General features: G+C 46.1%; 2 protein-coding genes across 3 annotated transcripts in view; both read left to right on the top strand.

Annotated features, from left to right (window-relative positions):
• CASK (peripheral plasma membrane protein CASK) overlaps positions 1-17,200 on the top strand; it is a 942,297-nt gene that overhangs the window by 175,212 nt on the left and 749,885 nt on the right. The gene's annotated exons all lie outside the window — the stretch shown is intronic.
• Positions 11,518-11,907, top strand: LOC138358876 (cuticle protein 16.5-like). The gene has a single exon (XM_069317227.1). The coding sequence runs from the start codon at positions 11,518-11,520 to the stop codon at positions 11,905-11,907; it is 390 nt and encodes a 129-aa protein (XP_069173328.1).

Genomic DNA, 17,200 nt, shown 5'->3' with positions numbered 1-17,200 from the left:
TCAGTCTGTCCAGGTCATCTTGTAGCCTCTTAGAACATAAGAACATAAAAATAAAGGTAACTTCAGAAGGCCTATTGGCCCATACGAGGCAGTTCCTATTTATAACCACCCAATCCCACTCATATACATGTCCATCCCACGTTTGAAACAATCAAGGGACCCCACCTCCACCCCTTTCTGTCCTCTGTCGTAATCCTTCTCATCATTTTAGCATCATCAACAGAGCACGAGACACGCTGAAGCACTGTGAGTGTCAGCAACGTAATAGATGAGAGGACTGGAGGATAATCTGGAAATAAGGTGCATTTAAGTTTACGTGTTACAGGAAGCGAGACACGAGGCGCTGTGGTCCACGCACTCGTGTTTGCCACACTTGTTCGTCGTTATCAGAAAGTGATTTGTGTGTGTTTGTGGGTGGGTGATGGGGGCTTGGTGAGTGCACACGTGTGTATGTTTAGTTGGGTGGTGATGTATGCGTACATGTACCATACACGTACATGTACATGTACATGTACAATCCGTCCACTCAATAATATATTTTATTATGACGGAATAATCCCCAACGGACAAAATAAAGGGTGCTAAGAAAAGTGAATAGTAGTACTCACAAACAACCACGTTTTCTATGCATTGGTCTGTTAGGGTTTTGAAGGTAGGCTTAGGTGCGCACCTTTCAATGACCTTTATTTTGTCCGTTGCGGTAACTCATGAGAACGGAATGACTCACGTTACAAGCAAGAGGTCCTGGGTACGAATCCTGAGCAGGTTACACAAGGGTTCGAACCGTGACAACTCTTTAGGCTGCGTCAGTATTACGGTGTTTTTAATTTCACTAAACACCGAAATGTTCATGGTATGGACGAGAATTACAGTGTAGGGACATGTTGACTTTACCTTCGTCCTGTAATGATTTGTTCATTTTGTTCTTCTCCTTGTCGTTCCTCTGTACACGTTCCCCCTCACTATGGAGCTCATCCTCGTTCCCTTTCATTCCTCTAGGATGCTCGCCTTTCCATTGTTTTTCCCACTGTTTAGCACCCACTTACCGACCAAAACCCGATCTCGTTATTTGTTTTTCATTTTCTGGTGTACTGACTTCTCTGCAGGCCTCTGCCTGACCCTCTTGTTTGTTGTGTGTGTGTGTGGGGGGGGGTCTCTCTCTCTCTCTCTCTCTCTCTCTCTCTCTCTCTCTCTCTCTCTCTCTCTCTCTCTCTCTCTCTCTCTCTCTCTCTCTCTCTCTCTCTCTCTCTCTCTCTCTCTCTCTCTCCCTCCCTTTCCCTCTCTCCCTTTCCCTCTCTCCCTTTCCCTCTCTCCCTTTCCCCTCTCTCTCTCTCTCTCTCTCTCTCTCTCTCTCTCTCTCTCTCTCTCTCTCTCTCTCTCTCTCTCTCTCTCCCTCTCCCTCTCCCTCTCCCTCTCCCTCTCCCTCCCTTTCCCTCTCCCTCTCCCCCTCCCCCTCCCTCCCCGCTCTACATATCACCCCCTGTACTTGTGAAGAGAAAGCATAACAAAAATGATCTCCCCCAGCACGCGTTCTTTCTCCTTCAACCTTCAGCTGAGCCCTTGTCTGGCACTATTTACGTGCGGCACCAGCTGGATCATGGCTAGGGTGACAGGGACCAGGTGGCACCAGTAATGCTTCGAGGGGTGAGCTGTTGGGCTAGGAATGTCCCTCTCACTCTGTCCCTTGTAGGGGGTGCTTCGTGGGCTAGGACTGTCCCTCTCACTCTGTCCCTTGTAGGGGTGCTTCGTGAGCTAGGACTGTCCCTCTCACTCTGTCCCTTGTAGGGGGTGCTTCGTGAGCTAGGACTGTCCCTCTCACTCTGTCCCTTGTAGGGGGTGCTTCGTGAGCTAGGACTGTCCCTCTCTGTCCCTTGTAAGGGTGCTTCGTGAGCTAGGAATGTCCCTCTCTGTCCCTTGTTGGGGGTGCTTCGTGAACTAGGAATGTCCCTCTCTGTCCCTTGTAAGGATGCTTCGTGAGCTAAGACTGTCCCTCTCTGTCCCTTGTAAGGGTGCTTCGTGAGCTAAGACTGTCCCTCTCTGTCCCTTTTAAGGGTGCTTCGTGAACTAGGAATGTCTCTTCTCTCACTGTGCCTTTTCATACTCTGGGGTGTAGAATATAGTGGTCTTTTTGTTTGTGTTTTGGTTCCAGGCACAGAACGTATATATTTTCCACTGGTTTTATTGTTATATGAATACGAATGCGTTTGTGCGCGCGTGCGTTCGTTCGCTCGCTCTAGCTGGATTGCGGATATGATACTGTGTCGGTAGGAGGAAGGGGAAGTCCGGCATTTAAAAAAATAGCAAAACCTTGGTGAGGCGGCGAAGGTAGCCAAGATAAGCGAAGGGGCTGTGAGCGGTGCCAAGTGAGGTCTTCACCGCCTCGCGTTTTCTACCTCCTCCACCCGTCTTCTGTTTAGTGGCGACGGTCATTCTTGAGGCAGTGAGCATGAAGGCTCTTGACCTGTTGGTGCTCCAGTGTGGTGGGAAGATAGTGGATTATAGGAACCAACTGAGAGAAAGTTTGGAGAGAGTGTTTCCGCAGCCGCGAGCCCTTATGGCAAGTGACGACGCATCCCCTGGGTCGAGGAGCGCCCCTGTAAGGGCTCGTCGCCCCTTTGCTGGCCGGGCGGCTAGTGACGGCCATCTCCCGGCTCCTGCTGGAGACACTTCACGAACGCGACCCGTAGGAGGTGGACGGAATCAGTGTCACATGTGCTGGGAAGCACCTGTGGAGAGAGCGCGCGTCGGGCCCGACGCCAGGCGTAACACGGGTCGAGGCGCCATCAGTCACGGGTCTTGTGCTGCGTTTCGTGATGCAGATGTCCATGTGTGTTATGGTAATATACGCGATGGTTATGCGTTCCGTGACGCAGGTGGAGGTGCGTTCCGTGACGCAGGTGGAGGTGCGTTCCGTGACGCAGGTGGAGGTGCGTTCCGTGAGGCAGGTGGAGGTGCGTTCCGTGACGCAGGTGGAGGTGCGTTCCGTGAGGCAGGTGGAGGTGCGTTCCGTGACGCAGGTGGAGGTGCGTTCCGTGACGCAGGTGGAGGTGCGTTCCGTGACGCAGGTGGAGGTGCGTTCCGTGACGCAGGTGGAGGTGCGTTCCGTGAGGCAGGTAACAGTGAGCTCCGTTACAGACCAGGTCAGATCACTGAGGGACGGAAGCAAGATGTGTTATGTAATACTTCCCATGACAAAGGTCACAAACTCTTGTACCACGAGACCCTGGAGGCTGAGGCGTGTAAAAGGAGGAACGAGACGAAGTATCAAAGACAGATACTGAGGCGAAGCAAGTCTCTTAGGGAGATGCCGTTACAGTATGGCCTGGAGGTCGTGTTCAGACCGGAAGACAGGTCAAGGGACCACAATGGAGAACCTTACAGACCAGACTACACTCAGTCGTCGCAGGAAGACCTGTATGGCAGCGGCATGCAGAGCCACGGTACCCAGACTACTGCGGCGTCTCCGGCCTCCCACCACCAACATTGGGGACTCGACGCACGCGTGGCGGACGGCGCATCACATCGGTATCAGGATGTTGATGCTACCTGCCATAATACTTCCCATCCTGACAGTTATTTCTCTTTTAGCCATGTTCCCCACGCGGGGTATCCCACATCGTCTCAAGCGAAACAGTATCACGCTGTGGGATACCCTCCGATGCCTCCTGTCTACCCAGCGAGGATCTCCGGCTCACAGGAGATGGGTCCCAGCCACGCTCGGAGTGCGTGGGACATTCCTGGAGAAGGCCACATGTGGGGGGTGCCACTTGCTGACGCCCAGAGACTCCACATACACCAAGAAATGGCTACACGTTTTCATCTTGGTCGCTCCGCAACTGTTGACGTCCTGGAGGATTCCAAGGGTAGTAGAGAAAATGTTCTTGGTGCGCTGAGTGTCAGTTATGAGACTCAAGGAAGCTCGCAGCAGCTGTTGGATCCTTGGCGGGAGGACACGGAGTGGCCGGGGCACGTGAAGAGTACATCAGACCCCAACATTCTCTTGAATGTGACAAACAGGGAACCCCAAGTGGAAGAATCCAGCGACAACCGTGCCGGGGCCCATAACAGCGCTCCACCTACACCCAATAAACGCTCAGAGCTCTATTTTGAACTTAAGCGCCCATCATTCCCTGTCACTAGAGGCCAGACTAGCCAGGATTACCCGACTGAGGACGGGTACAGCGGATCCGACGATAGCTACAGCGAGGGCAAGGTCTCTTCCGGTAGGCAGACTCCATTAGGATATGCTCCTGAGGCTTCGTCAGTGTTAGTGCCCAGCTACCAGTGTACCCAGGATCCTCCTTCCCTGGCCAGCTCTTCCACACCTAGTCTAGTGGACGCCACTACCCAGACGCCCTACCCACCCTCCACATGCTTACGTAATACTGCACAGCTTCCTGTGGCTGAGAGTTCCTCCCTCCCTTCAAAACTACTGTCTCCATCTACGTCAGCATCCCACAGCTCCAGTGTGTGTTCCGGAGCAACGCTTCGTCAGACACCCTTCAGTGTTGCTGAGCACAGGGGCAAGGGTCGGGCAGATCCCAAGGCGGGCCAGGGTCACCAGGTGACTGCCGAGGCACTGCAGGGTAAGCAGGTGGCTGCCGAGGCGGAGGCGGGCCAGAAGAAGCAGGAGCGAGCAGCCCGCAGGTGCACATGCAGGAAGGTGAGAGGCGGACGTCCCTGGGGAGGAGTGACGCGGGGTGACCTGGTCGCTCACTCCCAAGTGTTCTTGTAAAAGATTGACAAGGGACACCCTTATCAATATTTCACTACCCGTTATACTTAAATGAATATTTTAAAGTGTTAATGTTTACTGTGTTAATTTTTATTTCCAATAATGTTTACTATCTGACCATTCCCCCCTAGATATACCTTACCCATGATGCCAGACGCACACGTTTACCACATTCAGATACTTATGGAAGTGGTACATTGATACATAAACTGACACTTTTATATCAGAATACGTTGACCTTTATTAATGTGTGGTCTGTTGGCTAGCTCGACTGTCTATGTGTGACCCCTTGGCGTACGTGTGTGTGTGTGTGTGTGTGTGTGTGTGTGTGTGTGTGTGTGTGTGTGTGTGTGTGTGTGTGTGTTTGAGGAACACACAAACGATAGATTACTAACTCTAATTGACCCGTCCAGGATCACCCCTGAACGTACACAGTACTGTGACCACCGCACCGGGTCGTCACTGTACTGTATACGTTCAGGGATGATCCTGGACGGCATGGGTTCGAATACTGGCCGGGTAAATTTAAGTTCTTAGTGATTATTTATATATATATATATATATATATATATTGAATAAATAAATAAATAAATATATATATATATATATATATATATATATATATATATATATATGAATATATATATATATATATATATATATATATATATATATATATGAATATATATATATATATATATATATATATATATATATATTCATATATATATATATATATATATATGAATATATATATATATATATATATATATATATATATATATGAATATATATATATATATATATATATATATATATATATGAATATATATATATATATATATATATATATATATATATATATATATATATATATATTTTTTTTTTTTTTTTTTGACCGAAAGGGTAAGATTAATGATTCTAACACGAATCTTCTCAATATTTCTTACGTTTTTCTTCACTGTCGGGGGCACATGTATATAAGAGTTAATAATTGAAATATTAACTCTCCAAAGTTCATTTTCTCATTTTTTATTTATGGTGTGACGCCTAAAAGCGTTTCGTTTCGCCTTTTACATTTTCAAAGACCGGTTTACATATATCATATATCATGCTTATATTCGTTTTGTGTGAGGTGATATGACATGAATGTTTTTGGGTGAGGTGACAGAACACGAATCAATGGGCATAAATTGGATATGAAAATATAAGAATGAAAGTAAGTACAGAAGGTCTGTTGGCCCATATTTTCTCTTGCTGCTTCTATGTTGGGTCGGGGTCTTGAAGTGGGTAGAATATAGTTATGCGTTAATTGGCTGTTGAATGATGGTGTTGACTTTTTGATGTGTAGTGCCTCGCTGATGTCGAGTGTCCTGTTGTCGCTGTATCTATCGATGATTTCTGAGTTCCTTGATAAGATTTCTCTGGTGATGGTCTGGTTGTGAGAAGAGATTATATGTTCCTTGATGGAGCCCTGTTGTTTGTGCATTGTTAATCGCCTGGAAAGAGACGTTGTTGTGTTGCCTATATACTGAGATCTTTGGGGCTTACAGTCCCCAAGTGGGCATGTGAAGGCATAGATGACGTTGGTTTCCTTCAAGGCGTTCTGTTTGGTGTCTAGAGAGTTTTTCACGAGTAGGTTGGCCGTTTTTTTGTTTTTGTAGTAAATTGTCAATTGTATTTTCTGATTTTTGTCAATAGAGATAACGTTCCTATCATAAAATCAGAAAATACAATTGACGTATTTGGCGTATTTAAGTGAGGAGGGTTGTGAGGCTTACAACCACAACTCTGCCTCATTATCCTCATGATCGTGGCCACGGCTGCATACCGAGTAGCCTCTTGGTCACCATTTATTTATTTATTTATTTATGCATATACAAGAATGTACATAAGGAATGTGAGGATACAATTATGGTAATTACAGTCTTGTAAAGCCACTAGCACGCGCAGCGTTTCGGGCAGAAACGGGCATATTTTACCATCGGGCATATTTACCATGGTAAATATGGACGTATTTAACGAGTGTTATATCGTGTGTGTGGTTGTGGTTCATGAGTCCACGCTTTATCCGGAAGCTTTTATTTGATTTTGTGTTTTTCTAATTCCTGTTATTTTTTTACCATTGTAATTGTATTCAATATTTTTTATTGTTGCGTCATTTTCTTATTACTCTTTACCATTATAAATTTAACTTCCAATCGCGTAAATTTACAATTGAATTGAATGAATAGAATTATGCAATACATTCAATGCCCCCCATGCACTCTGGCATGGGGGCATTGTGAGAAACCCTGATTAGGCTTCATTGGAAGCCTCAGAAACCATAGAGGATTCAGTTGAATTCCAGGTTGCAATGCTTTTAACATGTCGTGATGTAATGGCCTAAAGCGTTTGCTTGGTAGTACCCAAAGCATAGGTTCGAATCCTCTTCACGGCTCCTGCTTATTGTCTCATTGATGCATCGCATCAATGCATCAATTGATGCATCGCATTCTTTGTGCAATAAATTGTATACCAGTTGTGTGAGGGAGACTAGTTATCTTGAGATGATTTGAGACTCGTGCTACACTAAATGTCACACTTGGAGATGTAAAGTCATCAGAAGCAGGAGACAACACCCGCTGCTCCTTGACTAGGCAGATGTGATACTTTTCCTATGGATACATCCTTAAGTAGGTGTTAGGTCGAGTTCTTGACGATTGTCTCGTATGTCTTACAATGTAAATTGTAAGTAATATTTTAAGTGTAACGTCAAATAATAAACTAAATTATTTTGCAGGCGATAAGTCACAATAACGTGGCTAAAGTATGTTGACAAGACCACACACTAGAAGGTGAAGGGACGACGACGTTTCGGTCCGTCCTGGACCATTCTCACGATCGACTTGAGAATGATCCAGGACGGACCGAAACGTCGTCGTCCCTTCACCTTCTAGTGTGTGGTCTGGTCATCAATAAATTATTTTGTTCTTGCATACTTTTATGCAGGAATTTCAAGCATTTTAATGCAAACATTTTCGTAAAGAATAACAATTTCAACTAACCAAAGTTTTAAATTAGAAATTTCGATGTATTAGTCTACTTAAATAGATGCGAGAACTATAAAGATGACTGGTGATTTAGAACCAGGCTTGCCCTAGAGTGGTTCCCCGCTGTGCCCGAGTCACTGCCCATAATATGCCATTTACAGCATATTACATTTACATTTACATTTACTCTGCACCAGAGCGGGTACATTGTGACATGCTATCCGTCTTCCAGGTTGTGGTTCCCGCGTCTCAGCTTTAACTATAGTTGGCAGATTTTCGGTTTAGCGTTGATACCTGAAGCAAAATACTGATCAGATTCAATTTTGGGATCGACAGGTCAGAGCTCAAGATTACACTTACTGCAAATTGAAAATTGGTATATGTGCCTGTTATTGCAAGCGAATTGAAAACTACTTATGGGATTTGCGCAGGACTAAGAGAATCGAGAAAGGTGATGAGGTCGAAGATGGGAGGAGTCATAACAAGGTTTCAGGAGAAAATGAAGGGTAAAAAGAGATATAGGAAGATGTGGGGTTATTATAAAGATGGATAGAGGAGATATTGGATGGGATAGTTGGATAAGGAACGGGGTGGGAGAGACGGACATGAAAGGGTGCTGAAGATGAGTGGAGTTAGCTAACTGTAGAAGGCTGGGAGGACAGGTATTGTTGATAGATACATATGGATAAACGAGGAAGGGTGTTAGATGGATTATGGGTTGAGGAGACTGATAAATGAGGAAGGGTTCGGGATGAGAGATTGGTTAAGGTTGGATGTGTATGGCCTTCACGTGGGGGGGAGGGTGGGGAGGGAGGAGAGGAGCGTGGCCCACTGAACCTGTTTGACCATAAAGGTGATGTGTGTGAGGGGGAATCCGTGCACTCTCCCACCCTCTCCCACCACGTGCTCCCCCTCCAACTTCTCGTCCTCTCTCAGCTCCACTTTCCTCTCTTCTCCACCTTTCTTATCATACCACTTCCTGACACACACCACTTTGCTCCAGTTCTCTATCACAACTATAGCGTCTATCACAACTATAACGTCTCTATTAGAGACGTTAGAAAGAATTTTTTCAGTGTCAGAGTAGTTAATAAATGGAATGCATTAGGAAGTGATGTGGTGGAAGCTGACTCCATACACAGTTTCAAATGTAGATATGATAGAGCCCAGTAGGCTCAGGAACCTGTGCACCAGTTGATTGACAGTTGAGAGGCGGAACCAAAGAGCCAAAGCTCAACCCCCGCAAGCACAATTAGGTGAGTACAACTAGTGGAACCGTAAGAGCGCAGAGTTTCGTTAATGGGACACATGTCAAATAGGAAACTGAAGGTGAAATTTGAGTGATTAGGTTACAACAATACAATAGGAAAGGGAAGGTCGATCAAATTCCATTTTATACAGTTTCACACATTATACTTGTACACAGATTTGACAACTGAACAAAGGTAGCCGAGATAATGGTAAATTAGATTAGAGAATACCTTTTCATAAGAAACAACGGGTTACAGTAGGGAGAGTCTTCACGTTCTTCACAGGTGGCATATCACAAGGGTCAGTATTTGGGCCTATACTAATCTTGGTATAAGTCCAGATAAATTAGGAAGTCACTCTCCACGTCAGTGCTCTAAAATCATTGTTTTCGGGTGATGAAAAATACCACGAATGTTCAGAGCACATTGAGCGTTGTAAAAGGACCTGGCTAACCTTCAGCGATGGTTGGAGAAATACCTGTTTGACTTCAGTTCAGACAAATGTTCTTTGTGAGAACTGAGGCAGGAGCAAGGCATAATTGAACAGTACGAAATGGATGGACTCCGACTTCACGAAACAGCAAAAGAAAAGGATCTGGGAGTTGTTATAGTCCCACCGGAGGCTCAAATATAATATAATTAACATATGCAAAACTAACAAATATATTATAATTAAAGAACTAAGGAAAGAAGGCCTCAAAATAAGGTCTCTGAGTACTGTACTCGACATGTGGCACTCATTCTGGGGTGTTCCTTCCTGGCGTGAAACCCTTCACTCCAAAAAGAAACAAAATGCCAAACGCGAGAAGTACAGAGGTGGAAGGAAGCGTGAATTTTCCATACTTGAGACACGTAACAGAGGCGAGTTGATAACCGCATTTGCAACTCTCAAGGCTAATTAATAATGGTTAGTTTTAAGAAAATGTTGATCAAGGGGACGTGGATGGAGACTTGAGGATGCTAAAGAGAACAGTTTTAGCATAAAGGTAGTTAGCAAATAAGATGGTCTAGAAGGAAAGATAGTAAAAGCTAGTACAATAGATTTTAAAGTATGTCAGGAAATAGGAGGGTCGAGAGTCGCTGTATTAGACGAACTGCCTCCGTGACAGTCTCCGTGGTGTAGTGGTAAGACACTCGCCTGGCGTTCCGCGAGCGCTATGTCATGGGTTCGTATCCTGGCCGGGGAGGATTTACTGGGCGCAATTCCTTAACTGTAGCCTCTGTTTAACGCAACAGTAAAATGTGTACTTGGATGAAAAAACGATTCTTCGCGGCAGGGGATCGTATTCCAGGGACCATAGGATTAAGGACTTGCCCGAAACGCTACGCGTACTAGTGGCTGTACAAGAATGTAACAACTCTTGTATATATCTCAAAAAAAAAAAAAAAAAAAAAAAAAAAAAAAAACTGCATCTGGGGGGGAGAGGAGCTGGCGCTCAACCCTGCAAGCACTCAAGGTCGAGTGCCAGCGACGCATCAATAAACAGCTTTAGCGGATCCCCCGTCCACTTTGTTTATCCAAAAGTATCGATTTTTTCCGATTTGATCAGCTTTTGGCTGTCTCCTCCGCGTGTCTCATCAATGTATCATCACCGCGTGTCTCATCAATGTATCATCACCGCGTGTCTCCTTCATGTGTGTCTCCGTGTGTGTCCTCTCTGCATGCCTCCTCCCCGTGTCGACGGGCTGGTGGTGACGATATGATTATTAGTGACTAACAGCGCACTCACCCCAGCCATTGACAGCTGCCAAGACCAGCGATGCTCTTCTACCATCATGCTTGGGACACATGTTTACATATATAATGTTCAGTAGGTGGGACACGTTCTGTTGGTCTCATCGCGAGGAGCATGGGTGATGTCCATGTTGAATACGCCGTGCGGGGTCTTAACACCATGTTATATACCCCGTGTCACACACACCGTGCCACACACACACCATGCCACACACACACACACCGTGCCACACACACACACCGTGCCACACACACACCGTGCCACACACACACATACCGTGCCACACATACCGTGCCACACACACACACACACAGTGCCACACACACACCGTGCCACACACAACATGCGGGGGATGAACAGCTGTATCAAGAGAGGGAGATGTTGGGAAAATTTAGGTCGGCCTCACCTGAACATGTCCACCAAACTTAAAGGTGAACAGCGGCGGGTTTGCCTGATCCACTGCTGCAGCTGTGATGCCTCCTGCTGCAGCTGTTGTTGGTGCTGCTGCTACTGCTGTTGTTGGTGCTGCTGCTACTGCTGTTGTTGCTGCTGCTGCAGCTGTTGTTGCTGCTGTGATGCCTCCTACTGCAGCTGTGATGCCTCCTGCTGCAGCTGTTGTTGCTGCTGCAGCTGTTGTTGCTGCTGCAGCTGTGATGCCTCCTGCTGCAGCTGTTGTTGCAGCTGTGATGCCTCCTGCTGCAGCTGTTGTTGCTGCTGCAGCTGTGATGCCTGCTGTTGCAGCTGTTGTTGCTGCTGCAGCTGTGATGCCTGCTGCTGCAGCTGTGATGCCTGCTGCTACTGCTGTTGTTGGTGCTGCAGCTGTGATGCCTGCTGCTGCAGCGGTTGTTGCTGCTGCAGCTGTAATGCTTGCTGCTACTGCTGTTGCTGCTATAGCTGTGATGCCTGCTGCTACTGCTGTTGCTGCTATATCTGTGATGCCTGCTGCTGCAGCTGTTGTTGGTGCTGCAGCTGTTGTTGGTGCTGCAGTTGTAATGCTTGCTGCTACTGCTGTTCTTGCTGCTGCTGTTGCTGTTGTTGCTGCTGCTGCTGTTACTGTTGTTGCTGCTACTATTGCTGTTGTTGCTGCTGCAGCTGCTGTTGCAGTGACGATTGTTTGTGCTGCTGTATTGGTTGCTGCGGTGATTGCTGTATAATAGTTGCTGTGGTGCTTGCTATAGTGATTCCTCCAGTTCCTCAGATGGCGGGCAGGAACCCTGAATGCAGTGTGCATTTCCCCTCTGTATCGCCACGCTGAGGCGCTGGAAAAGGAAGCTGGTAGCTCTTGGGTCTCTTGTTGTTTCAATTAGCTTAGAACCCAGTTCCTTCAAACAATTGGTAGTACTCTCACCCCAGGCGCCGAGTGGCTCTTCTGAGACACTCGGTTAACCTTATTTTTTGGGACCACGTGAGCAACACAAATGCGAACAAGCCTCAATGGTTCCCAGGCATATATGCAACTGAAAACTCCACACCCTAGAAGTGACTCGAACCCATACTGCCAGGAGCACTATGCAACTGGTGTACAGGAGACCTGAACCACTCGACCATCAGTGACCGTACAAAAGATGATGGTAGCCGAGGATATTTGCCTATCATCCCGACGGCACTTTGATGGTAATCATGGGCATAGTTATTTTATCAAATCACCTCATGATTTGATAAAAAATGGCCCCCCAAAATTAGGTGATTTGATAAAATAACTATGCCCAAGATTACCATCAAAGTGCCGTCGAGATGATGGGCAAATAGCCTCGGCTACCATCATCTTTTGTATGGTCACTGATGGTCGAGTGGTTAAGGTCTCCTGTCATATATATATATATATATATATTTATATATATATATATATATATGACAGGAGACCTTAACCACTCGACCATCAGTGACCATACAAAAGATGATGGTAGCCGAGGCTATTTGCCCATCATCTCGACGGCACTTTGATGGTATATATATATATATATATATATATATATATATATATATATATATATATATATATATATATATATATATATATATATATATATATATATATATATATATATATATATATATTGCTCAAATTAATCTCCGGAGTGATCAATTAGAACATGAGGTAGGTATATAGGTGATCTATATGGTATAGATGTGTTCATGATGTCTAGTGTCTGTGGCCTGTTTCCGGGTTGTGGGATGGTTTTCTACCAAAAATTAATAGTTACGACTCATCAGTAAAGTTCATGGCTGAAGTACACCAAGAGGAATCAAAGTTTCATTGGGTGTGAATCAATTTCATGTCTAACAACCTAGTTCAGGAGGAGGAGTTCTGGTCAGAGATCCTCAGAACCATCTCATGATAACTTCAAAGTGTCTGAACGGAAAATGTTATAATTTGTGTATAATAATAATATAATCTTTTGCATATTCGTATTTCAACCTATCAAAAGAAACTTTTGTCAATAATGCCCTGAAAGGATCCCCCAGCACAAGAAGGAAACTTTTAAGGGTTTTAAAAAACTGTCTTTCATCAATTCCTTAGAGCCGGAGCGTCGTCTTCGCTTGTCTCCTCTTTAGGCTTCTCTACTTTTCCTCATTTGTTATGATTTGTAGTTCAATATAACATTGAACAAACAATCAGAGAATATTTCCCGTCTTGCGAACTTTTAAAAGCAATTGATTCAATTTCTTATTCTAGTAATTTTAAACTCTATAATCGGGGTTAATTTGAGTTAATATTGTCTTAGTAAATGGCTCTTCAACTTCTCTGGTGACCTGAGGGACCCGACCTCCAGCATACATAATACAGAGCTAGATTAACTGGGATAAATTATGTAGTGTCGCCGCTGGCCAGTAATGACCTTACATGTGTCTTATATAACGTATTGACCACAAATGCGATCAGGTTATTGTTTATATATTTGTCTTGACCGCGCACATGTGCCCACACACCTACATGTGTGTGTGTGTGTGTGTGTCCCTTAAGTACGGAATACTCACTCAAACACATTGCAAATGATCTAAATATTCAAGGCCTAGATCATACAGCTTTATACAGTGTACCTTGTGTGCACCTTGTGTGTACCTTGTGTGCACACAGGTACTTGTGTGTACCTTGTGTGTACCTTGTGTGTACCTTGTGTGCACGCAGGTATTTGTGTGTACCTTGTGTGCACACAGGTATTTGTGTGTACCTTGTGTGCACGCAGGTACTTGTGTGTACCTTGTGTGCACGGAGGTACTTGTGTGTACCTTGTGTGCACGCAGGTACACACAAGTACTTATAATGGAAAAACCGGTATTAGATTTATTAACTCATGCGATGCAGCGCCTGTTTATACTCAGCCAAACGTACTCGCCTATATGTCTAACCTACGCTTGAAACCATCCATCGAGGCCCCACGCGTCCTCTCTCTTGTAGGAACTTATATATACGGACTTTATTTGTTCGTTGTACATTGTGCACAGGGTGTTGTACACAAGGGTTGCTGTGTTAAGGTATAAGTTACACAATGCACAAATACACAATGTACAAATACACTTATACACAGGTATAAGTACACAATGCGTTGCTGTTGTTAAGGTATAAGTTAGGTATTATGCATGTTTGCTTTACTAGGTATAACAGTTATAAACTAATATGTTCAAAATAAGAACAGGATTAAAATAGGTGGGCGGTACATAATGTGGTTAGAATGTTCAGTGTTCCGCCAAGGACATGATGGCAGGATTCAGCACTTGGACTTGTTGATGGATGATCTCGCTAACAACACCCGGTACTATTATCCCCCAACCAATTAAAGCTCGTATGGACCGATGATACAGAGTCAGGCCAAGAAAGTGTTATGAAACTTCACAAAGTGAGATGGATTCGGCCCCAAGCGCTTGGGCAGAACTTTCTTTGGTGGTGATAAACTTTGGTGCGCATGCCTGGGAGACGAACCCTTGACGCCTGGGAGACGAACCCTTGACGCCTGGCAGACGAACCCTTGACGCCTGGCAGACGAACCCTTGACGCCTGGGAGACGAACCCTTGACGCCTGGGAGACGAACCCTTGACACATTTGAGACGAACCCTTGACGCCTGGGAGAACCCTTGACGCCTGGCAGACGAACCCTTGACGCCTGGCAGACGAACCCTTGACACCTGGGAGACGAACCCTTGACACCTGGGAGACGAACCCTTGACGCCTGGGAGACGAACCCTTGACACCTGGGAGACGAACCCTTGACACCTTTGAGACGAACCCTTGACGCCTGGGAGACGAACCCTTGACGCCTGGGAGACGAACCCTTGACACCTGGGAGACGAACCCTTGACGCCTGGCAGACGAACCCTTGACGCCTGGGAGACGAACCCTTGACGCCTGGGAGACGAACCCTTGACGCCTGGGAGACGAACCCTTGACGCCTGGGAGACGAACCCTTGACGCCTGGGAGACGAACCCTTGACGCCTGGGAGACGAACCCTTGACGCCTGGGAGACGAACCCTTGACGCCTGGGAGACGAACCCTTGACGCCTGGGAGACGAACCCTTGACACCTGGGAGACGAACCCTTGACGCCTGGCAGACGAACCCTTGACACCTGGGAGACGAACCCTTGACACCTGGGAGACGAACCCTTGACGCCTGGGAGACGAACCCTTGACACCTGGGAGACGAACCCTTGACGCCTGGGAGACGAACCCTTGACGCCTGGGAGACGAACCCTTGACGCCTGGGAGACGAACCCTTGACGCCTGGGAGACGAACCCTTGACGCCTGGGAGACGAACCCTTGACGCCTGGGAGACGAACCCTTGACGCCTGGCAGACGAACCCTTGACGCCTGGGAGACGAACCCTTGACGCCTGGGAGACGAACCCTTGACGCCTGGGAGACGAACCCTTGACACCTTTGAGACGAACCCTTGACGCCTGGGAGACGAACCCTTGACGCCTGGGAGACGAACCCTTGACGCCTGGGAGACGAACCCTTGACACCTGGGAGACGAACCCTTGACGCCTGGGAGACGAACCCTTGACGCCTGGGAGAACCCTTGACACCTGGGAGACGAACCCTTGACGCCTGGGAATATATGTAATAACATTTGAGGACTGTTTATTCTCCTTCTTTGCGAGTACTCTGGGGTACTTGCGGGCTCGAACTCAGTCACCAGTTCGAAATCTGCACCTGGAAATAATTCCTTGCTGTTATGTTTGAGCCTGACAGCTGAGTGGACAGCCCTTCGGATTCGTAGTCCTGAGATTCCGGGTTCGATCCCCGGTGGAGGCGGAAACAAAATTGGGCATTGTCTTTCACCCTGATGCCTCTGTTCACCTAGCAGTAAATAGGTACCTGGGAGTTAGACAGCTGCTACTGGCTGCTTCCTGGGGGTGTGCAACAAAAAAGGAGGCCTGGTCGAAGACCGGACCGCGGGGACGCTAAGCCCCGAAATCATCTCAAGATAACCTCAAGATGAATGAATCCGCTTTTATGAATGAAAAACGGTTTATACACGACTAATGACGTTCGAACATTTCTCGAACAGTGCTTTGCTAACGACCTCTGTTCGAACCGCAATCTATAAATGCATCATCCACGTACTTTAAATACAAATAATCCCCAACAGAACCTAAAAACCTAACCTATGGTTAACTATATATAAAAAATATAATATATGTAATAACATTAACTTATAGATGAGAAGAAACCTATATTTTATAGTGTTATAAAATTGATAAACGCGTTTTGGGACGGCCGCCGCTCTAACGAGCCTGGCTTGAGAACGGGTTGAACACTACGTACCTCATCAGTTGTGAGTTGTATATAAAGTGATTGTCATTCATAAACGAGGTTTGGTGGCTGGATTAACGAGCATCGTAGATGAGTGTGGGTTGTACTTCTAGACCTCCGTGTTCAAGAGGTAACTGTAGTGACTACTAGAGTGGACCTGATCAAGCAGGCTGTGTTGCCTACGTCGGACTGCGACCTGCACATGGATATAGTTTAATCTTAAATTCTTCATGCAACGTTTCCCGCCAAACACACACCGAAACTACGACGTTGCTACAACGTTCGAACAAGTTTTAACACCTAACCAGTTATAACAACCAATATAACAAGTTGTAACAACGTTCTAACACGTCATAAACACGTTAAGCCAAGATGTAACAACTTTATTACAAGTTGTAACAAGCAGAAAATAGAGATAGTTACGGTTTGTGTTTCCAGGGTTGTTATCCAGACGGTTACGAGACGACCAGACGTGACCTCATACAGACTAAGGCGTCAATACGAGATTTACTGTGAAGCTGCAGAATATCATTTTTCACCAGATTCCTGTCGTTTCAGCGAATAAAAGACAAGGAACAAAGTCTCGGGATTATCTTGAGATGATTTCGGGGCTTTTAGTGTCCCCGCAGCCCGGTCCTCGACCAGGCCTCCACCCCCAGGAAGCAGCCCGTGACAGCTGACTAACTCCTAGG

Source organism: Procambarus clarkii, chromosome 87 (genome assembly GCF_040958095.1).
Source record: "Procambarus clarkii isolate CNS0578487 chromosome 87, FALCON_Pclarkii_2.0, whole genome shotgun sequence".
NCBI lineage: Eukaryota > Metazoa > Arthropoda > Malacostraca > Decapoda > Cambaridae > Procambarus > Procambarus clarkii.
The sequence above is the reverse complement of the archived record's forward strand: the minus strand, read 5'-3'. Positions and strand labels throughout refer to the sequence as shown.